We start from the raw sequence: 26,480 nt of genomic DNA on the forward strand, positions 1-26,480 counted from the left end.
CACAAAACCCTCCAATGTGATTTAGCAAAAATCCAAACTCCATACCAGAGCCTACAAGGCATTCCATTCCTGCTGACCTCTCCAATATCATGTCCCAGCATTCTCTGCCCTGTTCTCTTACGCCTGCCACACTAGTTTTCGTTGGTTTTGTTGTTGCCATCGTTATTTTCCCTGTTCTTCTCTGGATGTGTCAAACCAGATTCCATGTTAGGGCTTTTATCTCTGCCCTTTTTTCACCTGGAATATTCTTCCTTTGATACTTTTATAATCAACTCCTCATCATTCATGTCTCCTCAAATACCACAGGTCAGAGGGCCTGACCATGCTAAAATAGCTACCACCTTCCCTTCACTCTATCCAATACCCTACTTTATTTTTCACCATATGAAATTTTACTTTTTTTTTTTTCCTGGTTTCCTTGATCTATATTCCACTTGAGCTCCATGATCTCTTGATACTAAATAAATGGTCTCTGGTATAAATGAATGAATGAATGAATGAGAGAAATCTAAAATATTATGAAAGTATGTAGAAGTACAAAGGTTGATATAATGTTAGAAAGGATCATTGAATGTAGAATCCAGAAAAGAACAGGGTGTTAAACCTTTGTTCTTGGCCCTAAGAAAGAGAGTTCTATTAGTTATATTTCTTGATTAGTGCAGTATTGTGCAAAGGGATACCCCAAATAAATAACACGTATTTTTCCTAGCTTCCTAGTTAGGAATTCAACTTTCAGGTACAATTAATTTGATGTGACCTTGGAACATGTTGAGCATGACATCCCAGAACACAATAACCCTAGGATATAAAATGATGCAGAGAGACGGAAATGGTTATTTTAAAGCTGGCAACAGACTTTTTTTTTTGGCAATAGACTGTTTTTATGAGGATGTTTATACAAAGAAAAATACTGGAATAGATTTATTCATTATAAAAAGCAAGGCCCTATGAGTTTTACCCTTTTTTAAGAAAATCATGGGAAAAAAAAAAAGGAAAGCTAAACTGCTCTGCAGGAGGAATGAAAATAAACTTAAGGAAGGGAAAGAAACAGCAGAAGATAATTGAACCTACGAAAACATAGTGATGTCAAGGAGCCTAAGTAATTGTAAAAATTTTTTTTTCTCCAAAGGAAAGGAGAAATAAGCCTTGACCATGTGCTTTAAAGCAGTTTATGTCATTCTGAAGACCCCGACCTACTCCACTTTCCCTGCTAACCTCCAGCTGGGAAAGTCAGGGCCCCAATCAGTTTCTTACAACCTTTGTCAACTCCTTCCCAGGGCTACGGAACCAGTCAGGACACCAGAGTCCTTCTGGATTACTGCCCAAGTCCTTAAATAGAAGCTGGAGCAGCCCAGAGTGGAGGGCAAAGGAAAGTATGCATGCAAAGAGCTTGTGCTGTTGATTCAGGAGGTCTGGAGTAGAAGAATGAGCGAGCTATGTAGACGGTCAGGTCTGGTCCAACCGCTCTGCCTTCGTGGGGGCCTTGCCAAGTATGGACGTGCACAGTGTTTCTGCATACTTTGCCTTGCGCCTCACAGCCCCAGGGGAATGTGCGCTCACACCGGGCCACATGGGTGACTCGAGGTGTCTCCTACCCACAGCCACAGCACATGATTTCACAACCGTTGGATCCTTTAGTTGTCTTGCTATAGAACCGGCCCACAGTGCCTAGGGAATCTGCAGCCTGGTCCAAGACACAGGACCTTTGGGGAGTTGTCATGGTTCACAAGATCAGTCCGGGCGGCACAGACATAATATTGGCGAGCCGCTGTCATGCCGGCACCATTCGGAGTTGCTGTAACCTGCACAGCTCCATCGGAGGGCCGCCACAGGTAATCACCTGTGTGGAAGAAATCTGTGAGTGTACACGGCAGGTGCACAGAGTACAGGGTCTACTTACACCACGGCACGTACACCCGAGCTTCAAAAAATGCTGCACAGCCATGAGACCAAAAAACGTTTAGTGTTGTATTTCAAATTTCTTCACGCCCACACCCACACACGCACACTGCTCAAATCATCAGTAAACTCTATTAACCCGGTAATGCCTTATGTGAGAGATTTCTAAAAAACCAAGGAAGCAGCGTTGAGCTCCACATCTAGGTTGGCCTGGAGAGAACAGCTACAGAAAGTGAAAGGTGAGGGCTCCTCGGTGACTCAGTCGGTTAAGAGTCTGCCTTTGACTCAGGTCATGATCCCAGGGTCCTGGGATAGAGCCCCAGGTTGGGCTCTCTGGTCACTGGGGAGCCTGCTTCTCCCTCTCCCTCAGCCTGCCACTCCCCCTGCTCGTGCTCTCTCTCTCTCTCTCTCTCTCTCTCTGTGTGTGTCAAATAAATAAATAAAATCTTAAAACAAAAAAGGGAAATGTGAGTGAGATCAAGAGTATGGTGGGCAGGAACTCAGAGCGAAGACATGATCTTAAGAATATAATTATCCAGAAACTCACAAAAACCTTGGTTAGGACTCAGACACTGGAACAAGACTAACATTTTTTTTTTTTTTGAACATTTACTAACTTCCAAGGCTATGAAAAATAAGACAGGGACTCCAGCCTTACCTATCACATGACTTCACTTCTAATTAAAGACTGACAATGATCACACTTCTATCTCCACAGCAGGAAGGGGTTGTATCCAGTTCCGGATTAGTTTTCAAGTAAGAAAAGAGCAACACATTAGATTTTACTATCTTCATTAATTGTAATTTACAGAGGACTGGGGTTATTATATTCACCTCTGATAACAATAATGGATAGCATGATAAACTAAAAATTAAACACTCTCTACAGAATGTTAGGTTTTTACTACATATCAAAGAGGGGGAAAAAGGAAGATATAATCCTCCATGAAGCAGAACTGTATGTGTGAGTGTGTTGTGCTGTTTGAGAAAAAGCCAAGAATAGAAATTGGCTATCTACATGCTGTAATAAGATAGAAGATTCTTGAAAGGAATGTCAAATCGAATCACGTAATCCATAATCAAAGATAAGTCAGAGACTAAAACAATTGAGTTGACTCAGTTTACCAAGTTACTGGGGGTGGGGTGGGGAGAACACTTGGAATGACTTGGTAATCCACTACTGCTGATTTCATGTCTGGCTCTGGAGGCTGTTGATTAAAATTGCACATCTGAACTTGACTTCACTTTCAATATTAACTAACATTGCTCTTCTAGAAAATCCCTTGTTAGCTAGCACTTTACCATCTCTTGTTTGATTATGTGGAACTTCTGTAATATCATCGAAACCAAGATGGTCTTAACATTCAATTCAGCTTGACTACACTTTACTACAATTTTCTTTCTGTGGGGCTCCTGACCTCCCATTTCTCAGGGTATATGCTTTAAAAACTTGCAACTGTAAATTCTTTCTCTGCCTCTGAAATGTAAATCTTCCAGTACCCAGCAATATCTTTCTCAAGGAGCGGGGAGACATCCCTTCCAAATGTAGTCACCAAAAAGATACCACCCCTATCTCCCAGTCTCTGTAGGAGGATAGGAGTCCAACTTAGATTAACTGCCAATTAGCAAAAATAAGTAAATGCTCTAATCCTTTTGACCAAACTTCCCCTTCCCTCAACCCGATAATTCTCCAAACATTTTCTGTGAACCTACTCCAGGATTTAAAAATCTTCCTGCCCTTTTTCCCCGCCCCTGCAAGGGCAGTTGAGTTCCATCTCCCTCCACCATTCCAATACTCTTGAACAAAGTCTTCCTTGCCTCTTTAACTGTTCAATCTGTCCAGTGCAAATATTTTTTGTCATTGAACTGATCCGTTTTCTCATCCTCCTAAATCATTTACTCTACTGGGATCAGGCAATACTTTTCAGTTACTTTTAAATCAGTAAAATATTTTTTCTTTTTAATATGAGATTTAGAATAAATGTAACTGAAATGGATATTCTTGACAGAGGTAGTGAATGATACATGCACTGAAGAACTAAAATAACCACAATCGAAGATATGAAAATGTAGATAATTGAATAATACCAAGGAATAATTCAAAGAAAAACTACTTTCCCACTCTTTACCCTGAACAACAGACTCACACACAGACACACACACACAGACACATGAAGAAATATTAAGACATTTTAACCTAATGCCACACACAAAAATTGCTCAAGATTGGAAAATTTGAAAAGTCTCTCTGGCAGGCGCAGAAATCTCCCTGATACATGATGTGAACGGCATGAGAATCTCTTGAAACCTAACAGTGGGATTTCAACTATAGAATGCAGTGTCAATATTCTAGGAAGAAGCGCTGTTTGTATCAATAGAGCTGCTAGTTTAGGGAGGGCGGGTACAGGAAGCCATAGCCTTTACAGGGGATAAAACCACAGAGACATGCACAAAGTTTGGTCATTGTTCATAAGGTAAGTAGATGTTCAAGATCCAGAACTCTTTTTTTTTTAATTATTGTAAACAGTGTGTTTAATTCTATATTATGATTTAAAAAAAAAGTTTAATTAACATATAATGTATTATTAGCCCCAGGGGTACAGGTCTGTGAATTGCCAGGTTTACACACTTCACAGCACACACCACAGCACATACCTTCCCCAATGTCCATAACACAACCACCCTCTCCGTACCCCCCTCCCCATGGCAACCCTCTGTTTTGTGAGATTAAGAGTCTCTTATGGTTTGTCTCCCTCCCGATCCCATCTTGTTTCATTTATTCTTTTCCTACCCCTCAAACCCCACGTTGCATCTCCACTTCCTCATATCAGGGAGATCATATGATAATTGTCTTTCTCTGACTTATTTCGCTAAGCATAATACCCTCTAGCTCCATCCACATCGTCGCAAATGGCAAGGTTTCATTTCTTTTGATGGCTGCATGGTATTCCATTGTGTATATATACCACTTCTTCTTTATCCATTCATCTGTTGATGGACATCTAGGTTCTTTCCATAGTTTGGTTATTGTGGACATGGCTGCTATAAACATTCGGGTGCACGTGCCCCTTCGAAGATCAGAACTCTTAAGGGTAAATAAACAAAACCCCCCAAAAATACCAGAAAAAAAACCATCCAAGGAACACATTTGGTTTGCCGGTTCTTGTTTAAGTAGAAAAGAATGTAAGGGCCACATGTTGTTTATAAAGACATGCCCGACTGCATTCATTTTGCTCAGTTTCCTGACTTGCCATTGTTTTTCTGATGATAAAACCTAACTGTAAAATGGAGTGTATTGACCAATATCATCTAGTTTATTTGGAAACAGCAGGTTGTCTAAGATTCTCCAGAGAAAATCTCTTGCTCCTCTTTCTTCTGTTAATAAGGGCAATTAGAAACATAATGGTCCGTTGTGACTGGCGGCTTCCTAGTTAAAACAACTCAGCAGCCCCTGAAAGCCTTACTACCTAGGTTTCTTTTCCAGCAAAGATAAATACTCTATTATCTACTTACTTCAGTCAGTTTAACTAAATTCAGCCCAAATCATCTCTCATAAAATTGATGAACAAGTGTTGTCAAGTTTTTATTGAGCTAAAATTAGTTATTTAGTGTGCAGGTCTGATTTTTTAATCAGTTGTTATCAGGGCTGTGAAAATGAGTGGAATAAAAACCCAAATCTATAATCAGATCTTGCATTTTTGCTCACACAATTTCTTAATAAAGAACACTCTAAAGACAATTAGGTTCCTGGAAGTGGTTTAATTAAATCATTCAGACTATGCTAAAATTCTGTGGGCAATATTTGATGAGGAGTAGCCTGAGTTTGAGGTAAATTTAGTCTATTCTTGAGATCTGGGCCGAGCATGCTATTTTTAGGTTGAAATGGCACAAGACATCATCACCCCACACACGACTGGGAGAAATATTTCTTGGTAGTAGGACTAAATTATCAGGAATTCATGTTCAAATAGTCTTCTGGTCATTTATGTGGTTTTGGGAAACAAGATGTAAGTTGATGTATGTCATTTCCCCTATCCTTCCCAACAGTGTGCTCATCATTCCGCTCCATGAAATGCTGCTCAATATGACATGAGTCATTTCTTTCTGGGGCCATTTTCTCTATTATTGTCATAGTCAAATGTAAACCGCAGATGAGACTAAGACAAGCAGACTTTTTTCATATATTTATCGTATAACTATAAATTCTTACATAGCAATTCCCAAGTCAGGCTTCATCCAGAACGGTTTCTCATTTCCATTCATTTAAAAAATAACATGTTTTCTAATTCCCAGGAGCCTTAGCGTTGTGAAACCCTATGGTCCTTTCAGATCCCTCAAGGGATAGTAACAAAATTCCTTAGAAACTAAAAGCAACAACAATGAAATCATTATATTTTAGGACAGATCTGTAGTATGGGGGGAAAATAATAGTGAAAACATAGGTTGATCTCCAAGCATTTGGAACTCATCAATGTTCATCAGCAACCTTGGTCTTCCTCTAGGTATTGAAGACTGCAGTCTTTCAACTCTTTGAAAATCTGAAGTGAAATCTCTCAGTATTTTCATTTACATTTCTTTGCTAACAGATCAGTTAAACATTTTTTCATATGGTTTTAGATATTTAAACTACTTTTTATTGTTGTTGGATTAACTGCTGTGTCCTTTGCCCATTTATCTTCCTGTTCTTTATCTTTTAAGATGTCTTTTTTTTTTTTTTAATGATTTTATTGATAAGTAATCTCTACATCCAACAGGGGGCTCGGATTTACAACCTGGAGATCAGGAGTTGCATGTTCTACTGACAGCCTGCCTGGTGCTCCTAGATAGCCTTTCTATATAAGTTCTTTTATGCTTTCCTTTGTGTTGTTTTATATATTCAGGTTTGTTTACTCTCTTATTTTTATCCTTGTAGATTTCTTGTTTCACTTTTAACTTAAGGAAGATATTATTCATGCATTTATACTTCTACTTCTTTTGAGGGGTAAAATTTATTACAAATAATCAATGGTAAGAACAGTTTACTGTAGATTTTATAGAATTTAGGATGCATGAATATTTCCTCATCTGTAAAAATGGAAACAATAATACCTCTAGCACAGGACTGAGATAAGTATAACACACTGTAAGGTGTTAGAGAGGATAAGCAGTTATAACACATTCTTTCCTTATTTCCGTCCTTCCTTTCTAGATAACTGCTATTTCATTTGCTTCTTGCCTTATCACGTTGAGTCCTGCTCTGAAATGTTCCCTACCTTTATCCTGATTCCAATCCTCCCATGTTTGATAGAATATTGCCTCTGCTCCTATGACATGTTTGATTATGAAGATTCTATTAATTTTGTTACTTACCGGTCTCTGTAACTATTGCGCATTCCTTCAGAAGTCTAGCACAGTGACTGACATGTAGTTGTATGGTGTATGTACGTATGTGTGTGTAACCCTATTCTTTTCCTTTATGTGTTCAGAATTTTCAATTAACATCATGTCATAATGTTTTATTCCCTATGGTGTTACAGAGTTTGCAATGATAGTTTCTTCCTAGACTTTTATTTATTTTAAAGAGAGAGAGAGAGAGAGAAAGAGAGAATTCTTAAGCAGACTCGACACTGCGAGTGGAGCCCAAAGCTGGGGCTTGTTCTCCTGACCCTGAGATAGTGACCTGAGCTGAAATCAAGAGTCAGATGCCTAAGTGACTGAGGTACCCCTCTTCCTAGACTTATAAGGTGTAAAGTTAATGCTAGAGAAATAAAACAAAAGTAGATTAAAATTGTAAACCAATCAACTAATTTTAATGCTTGGCCAAATTAAGTGACCAATTTACGAATGTATATTAGTAACTACGTGAATTAATAATGGTTGAGCAAATTAATTTACTATTCAAATGCTTGTATAAATATAATTATATAAATATAACATATACGAATATATGTGATATGTGCTTAAAATATATTATGATTTATATATAAATATATAATATATAGGAAAATATAATTAAAACCAAGTTTTAAAAATACCATAGTATAAAACACATATTTTATATATTATTGATGTAAGTATATAATAATATATTACTAAATAAAATTTTATTTGATTTTTAATATTGCTTAATTTGACTCATTTGTTGTGATGTATTTTTTCAAAAATCGAATTAACAACAGGGCACTTGGGTGGTTCAGTTGGTTAAGCAACGGCCTTTGGCTCTGGTCATGATCCCAGGATCTTGGAATTGGGCCCTGAGTTGGGCTTCCTACTCAGGGCCAGGCCTGCTCCTCCCTCCCCCTCTGCTGCTCTCCCTGTCTGTGCTTTCTCTCTCTGTCAAATAAATAAAATCTTTTTAAAAAAGTGAACTGACATGTAAATGATTACTTCCTTCACTAGGGAACTGCAAAGAATTGTAGTTTTTGAGCAGTGAGGTCATGCTGTCCAGAAATAGCATTTTTTTCCTAAAAATTTAAATAATTGGGGCGCCTGGGTGGCTCAGTCATTAGGTGTCTGCCTTCGGCTCAGGTCATGATCCCAGGGTCCTGGAATCCATCCCTGCATCATCAGGTTCCCTTCTCAGCAGGAAGCCTGCTTCTCCCTCTGCTGCTCCCCTGCTGTGTTCCCTCTCTAGCTGTGTCTCTATCTGTCAAATAAATAAAATCTTAAAAAAAAATAAATAATTTCCGCAACTTCGCTTCAGTTTGCAAAAGTGGAAAACAGATTTAAAGGTAGCAGGATAAGCCACCCCAAAATACGTGGCTTTGGTATAAGGACTATTGTAAGCAGAGACAAGAAGAAGCAGGTAAAAGAAAAGCTCTCTGCTCTCTGTCCACCCATTTGCCTACAAGCAGGACATAAACTCATACATGTGCTCCCCCGCCCCAACCAGGAAGGACACAAGTTAATGACTTCAGACAACTCTAGACCTTTATCAGCCCAGAGGCCAGAGGACACAATACATAAATGAACCTTACTAAAACTACCCTTATGTACCATTAGTTTCCCCATATTTTTGCCTTCCCATAATCTGCTCAAAGTCCTAGAAACTCAGTCTTTTCCTTTGTCTCATCACTTCTCTACAAAATTACTGTTCTTTGATAAAATGTTCCATAAATTCAAGTCCTACCCACCCCTTTGAGTTCCTCACCACTGAGTACTCCACATAAATGCAGGAGGCACCTATAAAGAAACAACTTTTGTTTTTTCCCTTGTTCATTTTTGGCCAATCTAATTTGCAGGGCCTCAGTCAATGAACCTGAGATGGGTAGAGGAAAAGGCATTTTTTCCTTCCACAGATTCAACTTTTAACTTATATAGGCCTGGTTTCATTTTAAGTTAAAAAGTATTACTTATACTATTTTCAGTGCCAAAACTTGTATTAGCGAGTTTCTGAGGCAAAATCTGAAATAATTTTTTTCTGAAAGATAATTGTTTTTGGTTCTGATAGTTATTTCAATGGAGACAAAATCAGTCAATTAAATATATATCTTTAAAATGTAAAAAACTCAATACATAGTTTATAAGCCAAAGACATTGATCAATATATATCTTTAAAATGTATAAAACTCGGGGCGCCTGGGTGGCTCAGTGGGTTAAGCCGCTGCCTTCGGCTCAGGTCATGATCTCAGGGTCCTGGGATCGAGTCCCACATCGGGCTCTCTGCTCAGCAAGAAGCCTCAGCAAGAAGCCTGCTTCCCTCTCTCTCTCTCTCTGCCTACTCTCTCCGTCTACTTGTGATCTCTCTCTGTCAAATAAATAAATAAAATCTTAAAAAAAAAAAAATAAAATGTATAAAACTCAATACATAGTTTATATGCCAAAGACATAGATGGTATATATTATCTTTTGATCATTTTCTCTGTGAAATTGAGTAAGTCCTTGTTTTTTTTTTTTTTTAAAGAATGTATTTATTTATTTGACAGAGAGAGAGACAGCGCGTGAGGGAACACAGCAGGGGGAGTGAGAGAGGGAGAAGCAGGGTTCCTGCCGAGCAGGGAACCAGATGTGGGGCTCAATCCCAGGACCCTGGGATCATAACCTGAGCCGAAGGCAGATGCTTAAAGACTAAGCCACCCAAGACACCCCAGGTCCTTTTTGTTTTATACTGATTTCCTATTCAGAACTCACACAAGAATATTTCAAAATATACAAGGTAATTCTCATTCAAAACTATAGATTTAGATGCCTTTTCAGATTGTGTACTAAATGTGTCAAACACAGTTATGTAATATTAAAGAAGCATAACAATTATAGAAAATATGTCAACACTGAGAATTTGTCTTAAACACAAAACTATTTTAGCTTTTTAAACCAAAATACTCCTGTTGTTAAAAAACAATCAACTTAATAAGCTGTTGAAATAATTGAGTATAACACTACATAAACCCATATTTTTACCCATGACAAGAATTCTGAACAATTGTTGGGGCGCCTGGGTGGCTCAGTGGGTTAAGCCGCTGCCTTCGGCTCAGGTCATGATCTCAGGGTCCTGGGATCAAGCCCCACATCGGGCTCTCTGCTCAGCAGGGAACCTGCTTCCTCCTCTCTCTCTGCCTGCCTCTCTGCCTGCTTGTGATCTCTCTCTGTCAAATAAATAAATAAAATCTTAAAAAAAAAAAAAAAGAATTCTGAACAATTGTTAATAGGCTTTGCAAATAGACTTTTTTCCATTGGCATATTTGACTTACAAAAGTTTACTTAAAATTATATGTAGATAATTGTCTATAAAAGACATAAGATGTATTTTAGGTTAATATCTGTACAATGTGTCTGGAAAATACTTGTGCCTTTTTGATTAGTAAAATATTATAGTACACAGATATATTGGGAATTGGTGAATAATTTCATGAAACACTGCAATTTAGAAGCGCCTTCAGATAGAGGGTCATAGATAAAAAGTATTTGTGTAATTATTAGTTCTCTATATGTAAAGGCTTAAAAAATAATTGTGTAAGTTTAAATTATTTTTACTGAAAATGGCTATCTCAACCTGGAAATAGAGGTGATAGATATATTAATGACCAAGAAAAAAATTTCAGACTTTTCAAAAATACATTTGAATTCTTGTTTTTGGACAGAGGAGTTCATGACCCAGCCTCTGGATTTTTCCTATCTCCAGCTCTACTTTAACACAGATGATGATAACTTCCTCGAAAGAGAAAACAAGATTTAAATTCAACCCTCATAACTAGCAGCTAGGTATCTTCCACCTTGATTCATAGAAAGTTTACGTGTATTTTTGATTTCAAATGTTTTTAAACTGCAAACACAAATGCAGAACTCACATTTTTCTTTTAAAATGTGGACACAGGGGTGTCTGGGTGACTCAGTGGGTTAAAGCCTCTGCCTTTGGATTGGGTCCTGATCCTGGGGTCCTGGGATGGAGCCCCATATTGGGCTCTTTGCTTGGCAGGGAGCCTGCTTCCTCCTCTCTCTCTGCCTGCCTCTCTGCCTACTTGTGATCTCTGTCTGTCAAATAAATAAATAAAATCTTTAAAAATAAATAATAAATAAATAAAATGTGGACATAAAATTAAGTCCATATTTTTCTCTCTGGACCAGTAAAATACAATAAAGCAAAACAATTCTTGTTGGAAAAGTATGATTTTAAACTGTTGCTACTGGCTGACACATACTGATTTATGAGTTTCCCATGAGGAAAAAAGACTGAATGTCATTTTCCTTAGGAAACTTGACACTAACCATTCTCATAGATCGTTATATGTTTGTATTATAACAATTAACAATTCTTTTATTTTGATATTATATAAACAAAGCTTTAGAGGAAGCTACCATCATAGATTCATGTTTTTATTTTTTTCTCTCAGAAGAGTCATCTTCTCACATGACAAACATTTTGTACTGTTAAGAATTTACTGTAGCTAGGGATACCTGGGTGGCTCAGTTGGTTAAGCAGCTGCCTTCGGCTCAGGTCATGATCCCAGCGTCCTGGGATCGAGTCCCACATTGGGCTCCTTGCTCGTCAGGGAGCCTGCTTCTCCCTCTGCCTCTGCCTGCCATTCTGTCTGCCTGTGCTCGCTCTCTCTCCCTCTCTCTCTCTGACAAATAAATAAATAAAATCTTAAAAAAAAAAAAAAAAGAATTTACTGTAGCTAGATCCAGGAGGTTCAGAGAACAACCAAGCACAATAAATACTAAAAAATCTGTATAAGGGAGGACATCTGGTTGACTCAGTCAGAAGAGCATGTGACTCTTGATCTTGGGGTCATGAATTTAAGCCCCAAGTTAGGTGAAGAGATTACTTAAATAAATAAAGGCTAAAAATGAAATCTGTACATAGGCATATCATAAACTGCAGGAGATCAAATAAACAACAAAAAGGGGGAAAGGATCCATTGGGAAAACCACTTTACCTACACAGAAACACAGACAAGACTGCAAAGAAACTTCCCTTTAGAAACCCTACAACCAAGGAGTGGAGTACAATTTAAAAAACACACACACAAAAAAAAAAACACCCACCAAATTAAAGAATCCATCACTTCTGAAGTTATCCTTCAAAATGAAAGAGAAATAAAGACTCTCATAGATCAAAAATTGAGGGCTTTGTTACCGATATACCTGCCATGCAAAAACTATAAAAAAATTTCTTCAGGGTGAAGGAAAACCTCCACAAAGATTCACCTGCTTCCGAGAAGACACGGATTTAAAGAGGAGAACAGGCTCTACTGAGCATCCACGAAAATCTCAGACCCTGCCTCTTTTTTTTTTTCTTTCTTGTGTGTTGTTACAACTGAAAGCCTACTGTCTTGGTGCGTACCTATGGGGACACCGTTCAGTCTGGTGCTGCTGCACCCCACCTCTCCCACACCAACAAAAGACAAAGACAGAAGGGAGCTTCAGAGGGAGGAGATCTCTGGGACGAGGCTTCTGTGAATGAGGGGTGGGGATGAGCCTCATGCAGGGGTGGGTCCCCCTGTGCCTAACACACATGCAGAGGAAGAAAATGGCATCGCCCTGCTATGACCCTCTAGCTATCAGGTGGGTTGATGGTAGCCCCAGCTCCAGACTGCCCATTTATTTACCCCACGCACTGTGTAAGTAGTCAGTCTCCCTTTCTGTCCATGCCATGAACAGAGGAAGAGTTGGGTCTGCTAGAACTCAGGTACCCCTCCCCCACCCCAACTATTTTTTTGGGGGGCGGATTTTGTTTGTTTATTTGACAGAGATAGATCATGGGTAGGCAAAGTGGTGGACAGGGCTGGGGGTAGGGAGAGGCGGGCTCCCCACTGAGCGGAGAGCTCGGTGTGGGGCTTGATCCCGGGACCCTGGGACCGTAGCCTGAGCCAAGGGCAGAGGCTTGACCCTCTGAGCCACCCAGGCGCCCCTCCCCACCCCAACTATTTTCAGCTCCTGTTGCCAGGCGCTGGTTTGCATTGGAGACTCAGGTGCACCTCCCCCACCCCAACTACTGTCAGCTCTTGTGGCCAGGCGCTGGTTTGCGTTGGAGACGGAACCCTCATAGGGGTTCCAAGCAGTTACTAGTGGCCCATAGGACACTGGTGAGCGGAGACAAAGCCACAAGGCTCTTTGGAGCCAGCTGGTGGCCATCAAAATGTCTCCCCACACAGTTCTGGAGCAGCTGTGGGCTGTCCTGGAGCAGCTGTGGGCTGCTGGTCTGGTGATATACGAACGTTTGCCACATGTGCCACGAGTCTCTGGGCTTCGCTGGGAGATCCTGGTGTGCACTGCAGTGGTGGTGTTCGTAGTAAGGAGAAGACCAAAGGGGCAGTGTGTCCAGAACGAAGTGTCTGGAAAAGGTATAGAGAAGACAGAACCGGAGGCACAAGCCTGTGGAGCTGTCACATCATCTGAGCAGAAGGCCAGTCCTCTCCCATTACAGATCCTTGCTCTGGCTGCCCTGAATAAAGATGTCAGGTACTTTTCATTGCAAAATGCTATGCAACTGCTGAAGGGAGTTCGGGAAAGGCTGTTGAAGAGCCCTCCCCAGCTGACTGATGAAAATCCCATATCTGGTGCATCACAGGAAGATGGAGAACCCCCTGCGAGGAAAATACCAGAAGGCTTCAAGGACAGCCCTGATCTGCAGGGACGTGCAGACCCGCTGGTTCAGGACATTGGCAGTTGTGCACAGCGAGGGCAGGAGGAGGCCGGGGAGGCAGGCAGGCCAGAGCTTCCTGATGGAGGAGTGCGGCGGCGGGCCACCGGTGAGGGCCAGAGCCAACACCACACCTTAAGCCAGATGCTCCTGAAGGTGATGCATCTGTTAGAGCTCATTAGACATCTTCTGGAAGTTGGGGGCTCAAGGAGGGAGATGGAGACTGGCTCCTCCACTGACCATGTGCCCTCAGATGGGAGCCCCACAAACAAAGGAAAGCCCTCCAGGGCACTGAAGAAGGAACATCAGAGGAATGAAGAGCTCCCAAGAAAAACAACAATCCAGCAAGCCGAGCAAGGATCTTTTCACCTTCGAAACACCCTCCTGGAACATGAGATTCAGAAGTTGCGCCTGAAGCTCGAGGCAGAGCCTAAGCTGTGCGAGGAGCACATTGAACACCTGGAGAGGAAGATGATGGAGGAGAAGGCACGCTGCCTACAAGTGAAGAACGAACTTGCCAAGGCGCGCAGGAAGGCGGATGCTGCCCACTGGAACTTATGCCTCTACAGGCAGATGGCCAACGACCTGTCTGGAGAGTGGCTAAACATTTCCTCCTTGCGTGACCGGGAGCACCTCCTGTTTGAAAAAAGAATTGAGGAGAGCCAGAAGGCTGTTCTGTGGGCAGAGAGAGAGTTCCAACGCCTGAAAGAAGAAAAATATTGCCTCAGGCAGAAGCTGGCCAACTCTGGACCCAAGGTCCAGCCTATCTCCAGGGGGCCTCCTGCTCCTGCTGTTCCATGCACAGCCTCCAAATACCCTCAAGGGCCAAAGGCTCCCCTGAAACCCAAGAAGCCCAAGAAGGGAGCAAGTGTGCACTGGCCAGACTCTAAGACCTCGGGTCCCCTGCAAGTCTGATTACATTTCCCGGCAGCCACCAAAACTTGCAACCAGAGCACAAAAGCTACTGTGCTTACCCCTTAAGCCATACCCATTGCTCCTTTTAGTTTAGATTCCCCCCCCCATTATTTAACTGATGCTATGTTAACCATTCCTGTGGGGCTTTACCTGAAATAAATTAGAATATGGATGAATTTAAATGTATTCTGGCCATTTAATAGTCCTATAATAGAAACAGTTCTTAAGATATCATGTACAAAGCTTTTGTATACAATTATACACAGCCAACAAGCCGTGATTCTTGACTTTACGTAAATGAGCAGGAGAAAGGAGCTAATATTCCAGGTAGGACCAGACACTCTAGACACCTTTATCATTACACTGGGCTGCAAATTATAATTTTGTATTTTTAAAATTATAATATAAGCTTCGATCCTAGGTCTTTGGGACTATTTTTTATTTCATAATAAAATCTTAAATCAAGTAGTCATCATCAAGTCTGACTTAAGTCACTTTGAGAAAACACTACATTTATCACCTTTAAGTCTACAAAATCATTGGATCTAAACTAAGTGGTATCTAAGAAGGACACTCTTTTATGCATTGATAAAATAAACTTTGTATATTCAGTGGAGGTGCCATTTCTGCATTCCTTGAACAATCTTTCTTTGAAAAGGGTTAGGGGTTAGATTTCCCTAGGTGCCAGAGCTGCAAGGGAAAAGAAGACCCAACAGCTCCTCCCTGAAATGGTTTAACAGCCTACGGTCCAGGTATACCCTGAGTAGAGAGACAGTCCAACAACTGTCTTAACAAAGTTGACAGCAACGGTCAGGGTGCCCGGAGATCATAGGAGGAAGGGATTCCTCTTGTCTGGAGCAATCTGGAGGTGTCACAGGGGAAGTTATGGGTGACACTGCAGCTACAGCACACAGAATGAGCTGGAGTTTGGCTATCTGGGAGGAGGGACAGGAATGGGAAGGAAGGGGATTTAAAATAAAGGAAATAGCATGACAAGCATTAGTGGGGTGTGAAATGCTATGCTGGGGAATGACAAAGCACTTAATGTGAGTGGAATAGGCTCCCAATGTGAGGGAAGCAGGGGTGTAAACAAAAGTTGAACCCGCAAAGGCAGATCACGGTGGATGGGAGGTGTTTTGCATGGGACTGGGAGCCTCAACCTCATATCATAGGCACCTGGGAACCATCGAAGGTGTACTCTCCAAAAGAGCAATTCTACAATATTTGAGAACAGTTTATCTGAGAGAGAAAACATTGTTTTCAAGCTTTTAAACCAAAATTGTTTTAGAAGAAGTCCAATTTGCAGAAATACAACAAGTGTGAACTTTAGCTCCATGTTTCTCCTGATGGTTCAGAAGTTTTCAATTTCTTCTTCTTTTTTTTTTTTTAAAGATTTTATTTATTTATTTGACAAAGAGAGAGAGATCACAAGGAGGCAGAGAGGCAGGCAGAGAGAGGAGGGGAAGCAGGCTCTCCGCTGAGCAAAGAGCCCGATGCGGGGCTCGATCCCAGGACCCTGAGATCATGACCTGAGCTGAAGGCAGAGGCTTAACCCACTGAGCCACCCAGGTGCCCCAGAAGTTTTCAATTTCTAAAGCCTAAACTATGAGCCTATAAATGTTTTCTAAAGTTGCGAACCACCATCTCCACTTTCCATTTTCTTAGAGAGACTGAAGACCACCTCAACCAGTAACAACATTTTAATATCTCAATAATGTTATTCTGCACTGAGTGGGGGGCAGGATTTACAGAAAAAGTCATGTTTTCTGGGTCAGAGCACATCTCTTCCCATGCCAGACTGCCACCAGGTAGCTGGATGATTTTGAAGAAAAAAAAAAAAAAAGGTTTCATCCATGAAATGAGAAAAATTGGACTAGACGGTTTTTTAAAGGTCCTTTCCAGGTTCAGCACTTAAACATTTTAGGACTCGCATCTGTGTAAGGACCAATTTACATGTCCCAACAAATAACACTGGGCTGATATATAATTTAGGTCAACTGCATCTGACAAAAGATTCAAGCCACTAGTGGAAGAAAATGGTGTCTGAAATTATGCAGACTCACCCATAGTTCACAGATACGCAGACCTGCATTTAGAACATTATTCAATCACCACAGAATTAGAGGGGCATTAGAGGTTTGGGGGAAGTAAAGTGAAGAGAGTAAGTCTGGCTCTACCTTTATTTGAGATGCCATCAGGGAAAATGTCTAATGAGCTGGAAGTATGATTCTGAAATTCAACAATAATTTTTCTCTGGAAACATAAATTTGAAAGTCTTTGTAGAAGGGGCAGCTGAGGCAATGGGAGGGGCCGGGAATGCCTTGAAGGGAATATGTAGCTTCAAAGAGAGGGCAAGGGAGGTGGGAACTGGCAAAATAAGATGAGCCTACAGAGGGAGGAAGAACACCAGGAGAAAATGTCCTGAGGCGTTCTCAAGTAACAGTGTTTGTCCCAAGATCCACATTGTCACATGTGACACACAGGGCAAGGGAGAGGGGAAAAGTTTGCATGTTGTGATTCCAGAAAGTCACTGATAACTTTGTAAATGTTTCAGTGGGATGTGGAGAGAAAGCAAGAGTGCAGAAGTTGAAGACTAATCTGTGTTAGACACAGCCGAAGATTGGCTACTCTGAAGACTGAATTTATACAGCACTTTTTAAAGTCAGTGGGAATCACTGGAGATGTGCATGTAAATCTTGACCATGCTTTTGACAAGAGCCGTTATCTTGGTCATCTAAAGTCCCCTGTAGTCCTTTAGCAACTTCCTTTCATACAAATTTATTAATGAGGATTCAGCAGAGCAACTGTATTCCCATGTGTTGGTCATTAGAAGATCACTATGTATCTGACATACATACGACACTTACAACTTTTTTTTTTTAACACTTGTAACTTTTTTAGTAGAGTACCTTATCATTATTAAAGCAATCTTTTTTAACATGAATTAAAAAAAAAAAAGTAAAATCAATGGGAACATATTCTAGCCATTATAAACTTTCAGTAAGAAGCTACACAAATAATTCTGAGGCATTTCCCCAAGATGCAAACTGGGGCATCTTAAGTATTCCACTCCTGGAAGGCAACTGATGTGTCAAAATACTGATGCCCCAGAGTGAAGCATTAATTTTAATTACTTGGACACCACATAAATACCCACAAATAAGGGAATGGTTAAATTGAGTAAGATAAAATATGATTCAAATTACATTTAGTGGTAAGGTAGAAAGGAATAAGATATAATATGTAAACATATTATTATATGTTTAATATGTTAACATTATACGTTTAATATGTTTACTATGTTAATATTATATGTTTAATATGTTTAATAAACATATTATTATTATGTTAAAAAAAGCAGAGTATCAAACAGCATACCCAGAATAATTATCTAATTTTGTTTAACACAGACACCAAAAACTTTACCCACAGAAAAGATTGGAAGGAAATATTCTAAAATTTAAGAGTAGTTTTCTTTGATTAAAAGTGTGGTTGAGTTTAATTTTAATCTTTGCCCTTATTTTCCAAAGTCTAAATAAAGTATATATTACTTTTATTAACAGAAAAAGTCCATTAACTTCTAATTTTGAAAGACTAAAGGAAGGAGCAACTGAAATAAACCAAGTTTTGGGTTTTTTTCCCCCAGAAAACACACACACAGGCATCTGTTCACTCATATCATATAATGCCTGTGGGCATGTTCACAACGCACACATGCACACACCTCTCCCTTTAGCAGAGAAGAGACAGAAATACATTCTCCTTGCTGTTTGTGGAATTGGGGCAGCCTTGCACCTTCAAGTTTGGCAAGTAAGTGACCTGCATCTGGCTTCAGAACAAAAGGTTAAGTAGGTTTAACAATTGTTTAGAACTCATGTTTAAACATGCTTTCAATAGCACTCAAGTGCAAAATACACAAAACAGGTAAATATTAGGAGTTGGTAAGATATCTACTCAGAAATTCCAACTTATAATTATTTTAGACATTTATGCATTTTTTTAAAAGAATTTATTTATTTGACAGAGAGAGAGACGAGATCACAAGTAGGCAGAGAGGTAGGCAGACAGAGAGGGGGAAGCAGGCTCCCCACTGAGCAGAGAGCCCAATATGGGGCTCAATCCCAGGACCCTGAGACCATGAGACCATGACCTAAGCCAAAAGCAGAGGTTTAACCCACTGAGCCACCCAGGTGCCCCAATTTTAGACATGTAAATAGTGAGGTTTCATGGATTCTGTTACCTGAAAACTGCATGCCCTGATTTAGCCTAAGTGACACGGGGATGGAGCTAAACAGTAACAGATTTCAAACTTAGGAAATCATGAAACTTCCCACCAATCTTTTAAAAATTGTTGAGTGTCTTTATTTATACACAGCTAGAAATTATTTTAAGGCTTCATATAAAGCCTGTGCCTCACCTTCCTCTAGTTTTCAGCTAATAATAAACCAGAATAAGATTAAATTATACCTTCATGCCGTTAATTAATTGTGTACTAAGCAGGGGATCTCATGATCTATAGAACCGTAAAAATTCTCAGTGACCTTAATTCCATCTAAATGTGCTACACTGGGCTGCTGGGTGGAGCACTGGAGTCAGAGAGAAAGCTCTGGAACAGGGTGCAGTCTTCAAAAACAGGTAGACTGCCGTTCAAAAGACTTATAAGATATTGAAAAAGGAAATAAGGACATTATTATACTAGCTCTGAATGCAGAACATGCTAAGCAAAGACGTTTTAAGAACATTCTTTCTGTGTGTGCTGGATGTAGGTACTAGATGCTAAAATATAATGCCCAGGTTCAAAATAAAAAGGCTAGTTCTATCGAAGAAAAATACTATGTAATTTGGCATGAAATATATTTCCTCTGCTCCCATTTTCTGACTCTAAAGTATAAAATGGAAAGAAGTATTTCTGGCAAATGGCTCAAGGAGTCCCAAAGCAGCACCAGGTACCATAAAGAAGACATCCTCAGCCCCAGAAAGAGGAGCAAGTAGATATGTCAGTGGTGGTAGTAATGGTCTTAAACGCCTGTAAACATTTAACCAGACATTCTGTAAGACTTAGAGCATGAGCTCCAGTTACTCTCATGATGATAGAGTGAGGTTTAAATGTTGTTAGCTTTTAAAGTTTCACTGTTGCTGCTTTTGGAGCTGGGACAGGATCCAATCCTTTGTGTGCTGATGAGACATCAAGTCTCCAAGCTGGGTAGGGGTTTCTGGGAGGGAGAGTTACTGACTGGAGTGGATGCTGGGGGCAGCTCTGGGCCCTCAGGAACAGAAGAGATGAGAGTGGAAGTCTGCAAACTGGGTGAGACTTGAGTGTGGATGTCAGCTACTAGATGCAGGAATGGGCCAGCATGGGAAGGCAAAGAAATGTCTGTGGTAACAACACTGAGGCAATTGTTGACAAGATGTAACATGGTCTGAAGTGAAGGGGATATGATGGTAAAACGAAGGTTAGCTGCTGGAATTCTGAAGGAAAGATGCAAAAGATTCCACCCACAATGACATGAGGTGGGGGTGTGGAAAGATTGGTGAGCAAGAGGCACTGACGTGATAAGCCGGGAATGAGACCAAGAATGTAGAGGGAATCCATTACAGAAGAAGAATTCTGCATTAGAGATAATCTATTAAATACTTGTTTATGTTACACACACAATTTGAAATAAATATTGTCACTTTTAATTTAATTAAATGCTTCAAACGCTATATAAATTATTTTTTTAAAAAGGGTTTTTATTGATTTATTTGACAGAGAGAGAGACAGTGAGAGAGGGAACACCAGCAGGGGGAGTGGGACAGGGAGAAGCAGGCTTCCCACCGAGCACGGAGCCCTATGCAGGGCTTGATCCCAGGACCCTGGGATCATGACCTGAGCCGAAGGCAGACAATTAATGACTGAGCCAATGCTATATAAATTATTTAAATCATTTTATCCTAGGACTTGCTATGACTAAGAAGAGTGATTTATTCTCTATAAGGTTCTTAAGTTATATTAGGTATGGTTTAGAAGGGCATTTCTAAGTTGGTTTTTATTTTTGCCTCCTAAAATAACTTTAATCTTGTAAGGATTAAAAAAGGATTATATATATATAAGTGTATACACACACATATATATATAGATTTTCAGTGACCACCATTCATTGATAGCTATTTATAGCTATCAATGAATGGTGGTCACTGAAAATCTACCAATACATTCTTATTTCTCTTGCAATAAAAGATAAAACCTTAATAAAAGAAAGTGATAAGATCAGGAAGTATAAATCTATTCTCTATTATTCTAAGTAAGTTACTAAATATAGCTGCTTTGGGGACAGGACAGAGCCTAGGTTTTGCTATTCATCATTTCATTTCCAGAGACTAATATACTGAAAGACTGTTATTCTGAAGCAAACTAAGACTCCTGAAATGACCCATTCTTGTTCTCGACAAGCCATGAAAATGAACAAATTTCATAACAAAAACATTCATTGCTTCTGCTCTGAGACATCACTCATGGTTGAAGGAGGGAAGGGATTCACATTCACAGACCTCTCTGGAAGCTTCCCACCTTCATCTCCATCTCTGCAAGTTTATCAGTCCGTCTTTCCTAGTGCCATACACCTCCAGCCTTTCACTTAGTCACCATTATATTTATTATTCTATAGTATATTGTTTATTTTCATGTTTGTTTCCCATTCTAGATTGTGATTTTTTAAAAAAATTATTTATTTATTTATTTATTTATTTATTTATTTATTTTATTTATTTATTTATTTAGAGAGAGCAATGAGGGAGGGCAGAGAGAGATGGAGAGAGAGAAACTCAAGCCGACTCTATGCAGACCACGACACCAATGCGAGGCTTGATCTCGCAACCCTGATATCATGACCTAAGGTGAAATCAAGAGTAGGACACTCAACCAACTGAGCCACCCAGGAACCCCCTAGACTGTGAGAGTTTGGTTTTTTTTTTTTTTTTAAAGATTTTATTTATTTGACACAGAGAGAGAGAAAGAGAGAGAGAGAGAGAAAGCGTGTGTGCACAGAAGCTGGGGGAGGGGCTAATGAAAGGGAGAAACAGATTTGGTGCTGAATAGGGAGCCCAATTTGGGGCTGGACCCCAGGATCCTGAGATCATGACCTGAGCCAAAGGCAGATGCTTAACGCACCCACTAAGCCACTCAAGTGCCCCCACAGGCTGTGAGTTTTTAAAGAACAAAAACGAAATCTTATTCATGCATATTTCCAAATTACAGCAAACTTAACCTTGTACCTAGTAGGTGCTTGATAAGTGCTAAGTCACTTACAGGTATTATTACATTTGGATGACACAATCATCCTGTGGGGCAGGCATTATTGTGCTTGTTCTATTGATTAGGAAACAAGTTTGAAGAGATTGGATAAATTGTCTATACTTACAAAGACTTCAGTAGAGTGTAGATTTGCAGCTTTAACTTTTTATAAATTCTAACATGAACTTTTATTTTCATACTTGAAAGCTCTGAATTTGGGATGTGTTTCACCATTTATGGCAAGTTTTAATCACAGTCATCCTGGCAGCAGTTGTCACTATTGTGTGTTTGAGGACCGTTGAGTTAGGGGCATAGTTGGTGTAACACACAATGAGCTCAACTGCTGTTTAAAATGTCTTCCAAGGGGCACCTGGGTGGCTCAGTGGGTTAAAGCCTCTGCCTTCGGCTCAGGTCGTGATCCCAGGGTCCTGGGATCGAGCTGCGAATCGGGCTCTCTGCTCAGCAGGGAGCCTGCTTCCTCCTCTCTCTCTGCCTGCCTCTCTGCCTACTTGTGATCTCTATCTGTCAAATAAATAAATAAAATCTTAAAAAAAAAAAATAAAATGTCTTCCAAAAGATTATACTATGATTCATCCTGAAACAAAATTTATTGCCAACGCAGAAAGAAATGGCAATAGAAGAGCAAAGCATAAGCTGGATACTAGTGAAGCAAATATTCATAATTGAAGAATGACTGCAATTCTGTATTTTTTTGCTAAGCAATAACCAAATACATTATGAAATCGATCAAAGGAAGATCTACGCACAAGCAGATAAAATAATGTTAACATTTGCTGGGATTAGACAGTAAAACAGAAGGATGCCAGAAGGCAGAGAAGATGAAGGTGAAGGTCAACACACTGATGCTTTTCACTGATAAAAGAACAATTTGGGCAATGATGAAGACAATGATCATTGTTTGATAGAACTTTTTTTTTTTAAGATTTTATTTATCTATTTGACACAGAGAGTAGGCAGAGAGGCCGGCAGAGAGAGAGAGGAAGGGAAGCAGGTTCCCTGCTGAGCAGAGAGCCTGATGCGGGGCTCGATCCCAGGACCCTGAGATCATGACCTGAGCCAACGGCAGAGGCTTAACCCACTGAGCCACCCAAGTGCCCCATGTTTGATAGAACTTTCTATGATGAAAAAATTTTCTATAATCTGTATTGTCCAATATGGTGCCACTAAAACTCAGTTACTAGGCATGTGAAATACAGGAGTTTAACTGAGAAAATGAATTTTAATGCCATTTAAATTAGTTTAAATATAAATAGTCACATGTTGTTCCTGGCTATCCTACTTGATGGTACAAAATGAGATGGTGCTATGTAAACCAATCTCCCTTGTTAAAAATAAAACCACGGGCCTAAATGGTGTCACTTAGGCCTAGCCCCCACACTGGAGCTTAACACCTAATCTAGTTATGGTTTCAACCTCTTCCAAAAACAGTCTTAACTGGCAGTCAGGATTTTTCTGCCAATGAAGAAACTGGCCATATGGGTCCTCTTTATTCCCAAAGGAAGATGAGGTCATCTGAATGACAAGATTACCTGCTCTTTCCTCTGTGGGAAAGCGACCTTGCTTCAAACAATCTTTTTCTCTTGTAATAACTTTCTTCTCCCACCCTCCTATAAAAACTTTCCATTTTGTACAAGTCCTTGGAGCTGCCCTCTATGTGTTAGACTATTTACTAAAGTCAAATTTACTCAGTTGATTTTTGTTTGTTGATTTTGTTTTTTAACACTCTCTTTAGGGAAGCTGGCTCATTAGGGAAGTTAAATTTGATGGTACAGTGAGTTTTGGTATTCTCATCTGGAAAGTGAAAACATAACCTATTTCAAAATGTTGTTGGGGGGGTTTAATGAGATGCTATAATGGGCTATGTTTAGCATAAAGCCTGGTACATGGTAAATGAAAAGAAATGAAAATAGTAGTAATAGGGGGAGGGAGTAGGACTAATAGTAGTTAAGGTAATGGTATCACTTTTATCTTTGCTGACAAACAGCAAGTAAGGTTTGAATACTGTAATTAGCAGGAGGTCAGAAAAGAGTACCCTCTGTCTCTCTCAAAAGATGGTAAGTTGCCTAGCAATTAGAAAATTCATTACAGATAGTAAATTAGGCTGCACATAATTTCAATAAATACTGATCAGCCTAAAATTTCTAGAAGGTGAATTAATGCACAAGCAATGCTTCTGAATATCCATCTGCATTTTGAAAATCCAAGTTCCAGTGTCTTGAAAACATCCTTTTTTTTTTTTTTTTAAATAAGGTTTTACTTATTTATTTGAGAGAGAGTGAGAGACAGCACAAGAGCTGAGGGGCAGAGGGAGAAGCAGACTTCCAACTGAGCAGGGAGCCCGATGTGGGACTCAATGCCAGGACTCCAGGACCATGACCTGAGACAAAGGCAGACACTTAACCAACTGAGCCACACAGGCGCCCCAACCACCCTATAATTCTTAAAGGGATGCCAGATCATTCCTAGCATTTATGAAAGTTTTAGCAAGAATAAACTCTTCCTATTAATCCAAAGAGGAATACTGTGTTCACCAAGGTTCCCCTTTGGATTAATGGTAATAAGGAAGGATGTCCTTGCTGAGGCCATACTAGGGGCTAGGGTGATTTTAGAACTGCTTGGGTAACCATTCTGGAAATCTTCTGGACTGTGCTCTCTGGTTAATTGCTATATGCTTATGTTTGTGTGTATGTAAGGAGACACAAGACTAACGAGGACAATGAAAATCGAATGGTAGTAACATCTTGGCAACTACACCCATCCAAATATTTCATCTGGTTTAAAGCCATTAAAGAGAGAAGAGTTAAGAAGAAAAGCTGAGAGAGCTGATTTTAGGAAGGATGTCACTCTCTGGAATTGAGTCTGGGATTGAGCAATGCTGCTTTTTTTTTAAAGAAGTTCTAGGAGATCTAACCCTTTTTTTTTTTCCCCCAACCTTTCTGGAGAATTAATTATATATTAATGTCTGGGAGACTGGCAGCTTTGGGAAAGAGCACCCTGGGTGCATCAATTAGCACTGTGATAAACACTGTCAGAAAAGGCTGTGGTGAGGCTGGCCCCAGCAACTTTCTGAGTAGAGGACATTGACAATGGGACACCCAAGTATTACAGGGAAAAGTAGGCTGAGCTTGAATGGGGACTAACAGACCACACTGTTTATAGTGTCCCAAAAACACTTGTGGGAAGGCCTCAAAAAAGGGGTCAAGGTCCTTCTGATCAGACAGAGCCTTGCATAAGCAGGCATTAATGTTAAAGTGACCTAATTTGTCTTCAGTGGATGGTGATGCCGGAGGACACTAGGGTACACTAGCTGTTTTGTTACTTTGGAGTTCCTGTTATTATTCAGACCTTTTTGAGTTTCTATAGTTGTATGCCACAACGATTTAGGGTGGAGTTAGTCCAGGATAGTTTGGGCCCCAATAAAGAACTGTTTGTTGAAAGCCTGCTCATCATTTGCCTTTTTATTGCTACCAGAACAACAGTAACTAGAATCACTAAATCTAACACTTGAATAAAGGCCCTTCAGAGGGCTAAACAGTGGCAATTACCAAACAGTACACACCAATGGTTCTTGGCAGGAAGTGAGGAACAAGAAGTAAAGAATTACTCCATGAACTAAAAAAATTTGGGGAGTGTTTCAAATAGAAAATATGTAAATTTTTAAAATACAAGGGGCATCAGAACAACAACAATGACTACAACAAAAACCTGTTTTCTTGAGAAAGAAAATTATAAAGTTTAAGTATATACCCAGCCTTTTTTTAGGAGTACTCCATTCAAAGTAAAGCATTAAACCATACTGGGAGATAAACTGCATACTCATCTGAATTGTTTAACTCAACCTTGAATGAGTTGGGATCAGTTGAAAAGAGAATTTTTGCCTTTCCTAGCAAAGGTCATATTGACAGAAGTCCTATTTCATTGACTCCTACTCTCTGGGAATGCTTGTTATAATATAAAGATAGACTAGATGACACTTACTCCTTCCATTCTTTCAATCTGATGGCTGAATTCTAATTATGACTTGTACCAAAATTTTATCTAGAAGTGCTGTTCATACCCTGGCCAAGTAACTTGAATAACGAAAATGAAATACTTTGCTTGGCCATGCAATTTAAGTAACAAAAATGAAATATGACTCTATATAGTATTTTAAGCAAAGCTCTTGAAATAGGGAAGCTTATTTTAGCATGATGATATTTTGAGCAATAAAAAAGATCTAATAAAATAGAAATAAGAGAGAAAGAAGGGAAGTTGGAATTATACAAGTTAGAGGTAATAGATCAAAAGGTGAGGAGTACATAAGTTACCAAG

At 39.8% G+C, this 26,480-nt stretch overlaps 2 protein-coding genes and 1 pseudogene across 4 annotated transcripts in view; 1 reads left to right on the forward strand and 2 right to left on the reverse strand.

The window, feature by feature from the left end:
- The window catches only part of MAGI2 (membrane associated guanylate kinase, WW and PDZ domain containing 2), a 1,365,890-nt gene that overhangs the window by 357,875 nt on the left and 981,535 nt on the right, over nt 1-26,480 (reverse strand). The gene's annotated exons all lie outside the window — the stretch shown is intronic.
- LOC125081255 (protein Wnt-2b-like) lies at nt 1,287-1,945 on the reverse strand (annotated as a pseudogene).
- On the forward strand, nt 13,776-15,030 carry LOC125080406 (uncharacterized). The gene is given in 3 exon segments (XM_047694176.1): nt 13,776-13,894; nt 13,896-13,922; nt 13,924-15,030. Coding segments are annotated over 3 exon segments (1,014 nt in total). The 5' UTR covers nt 13,776-13,859; the 3' UTR covers nt 14,876-15,030.

Source organism: Lutra lutra, chromosome 11, assembly GCF_902655055.1.
Source record: "Lutra lutra chromosome 11, mLutLut1.2, whole genome shotgun sequence".
Lineage (NCBI taxonomy): Eukaryota > Metazoa > Chordata > Mammalia > Carnivora > Mustelidae > Lutra > Lutra lutra.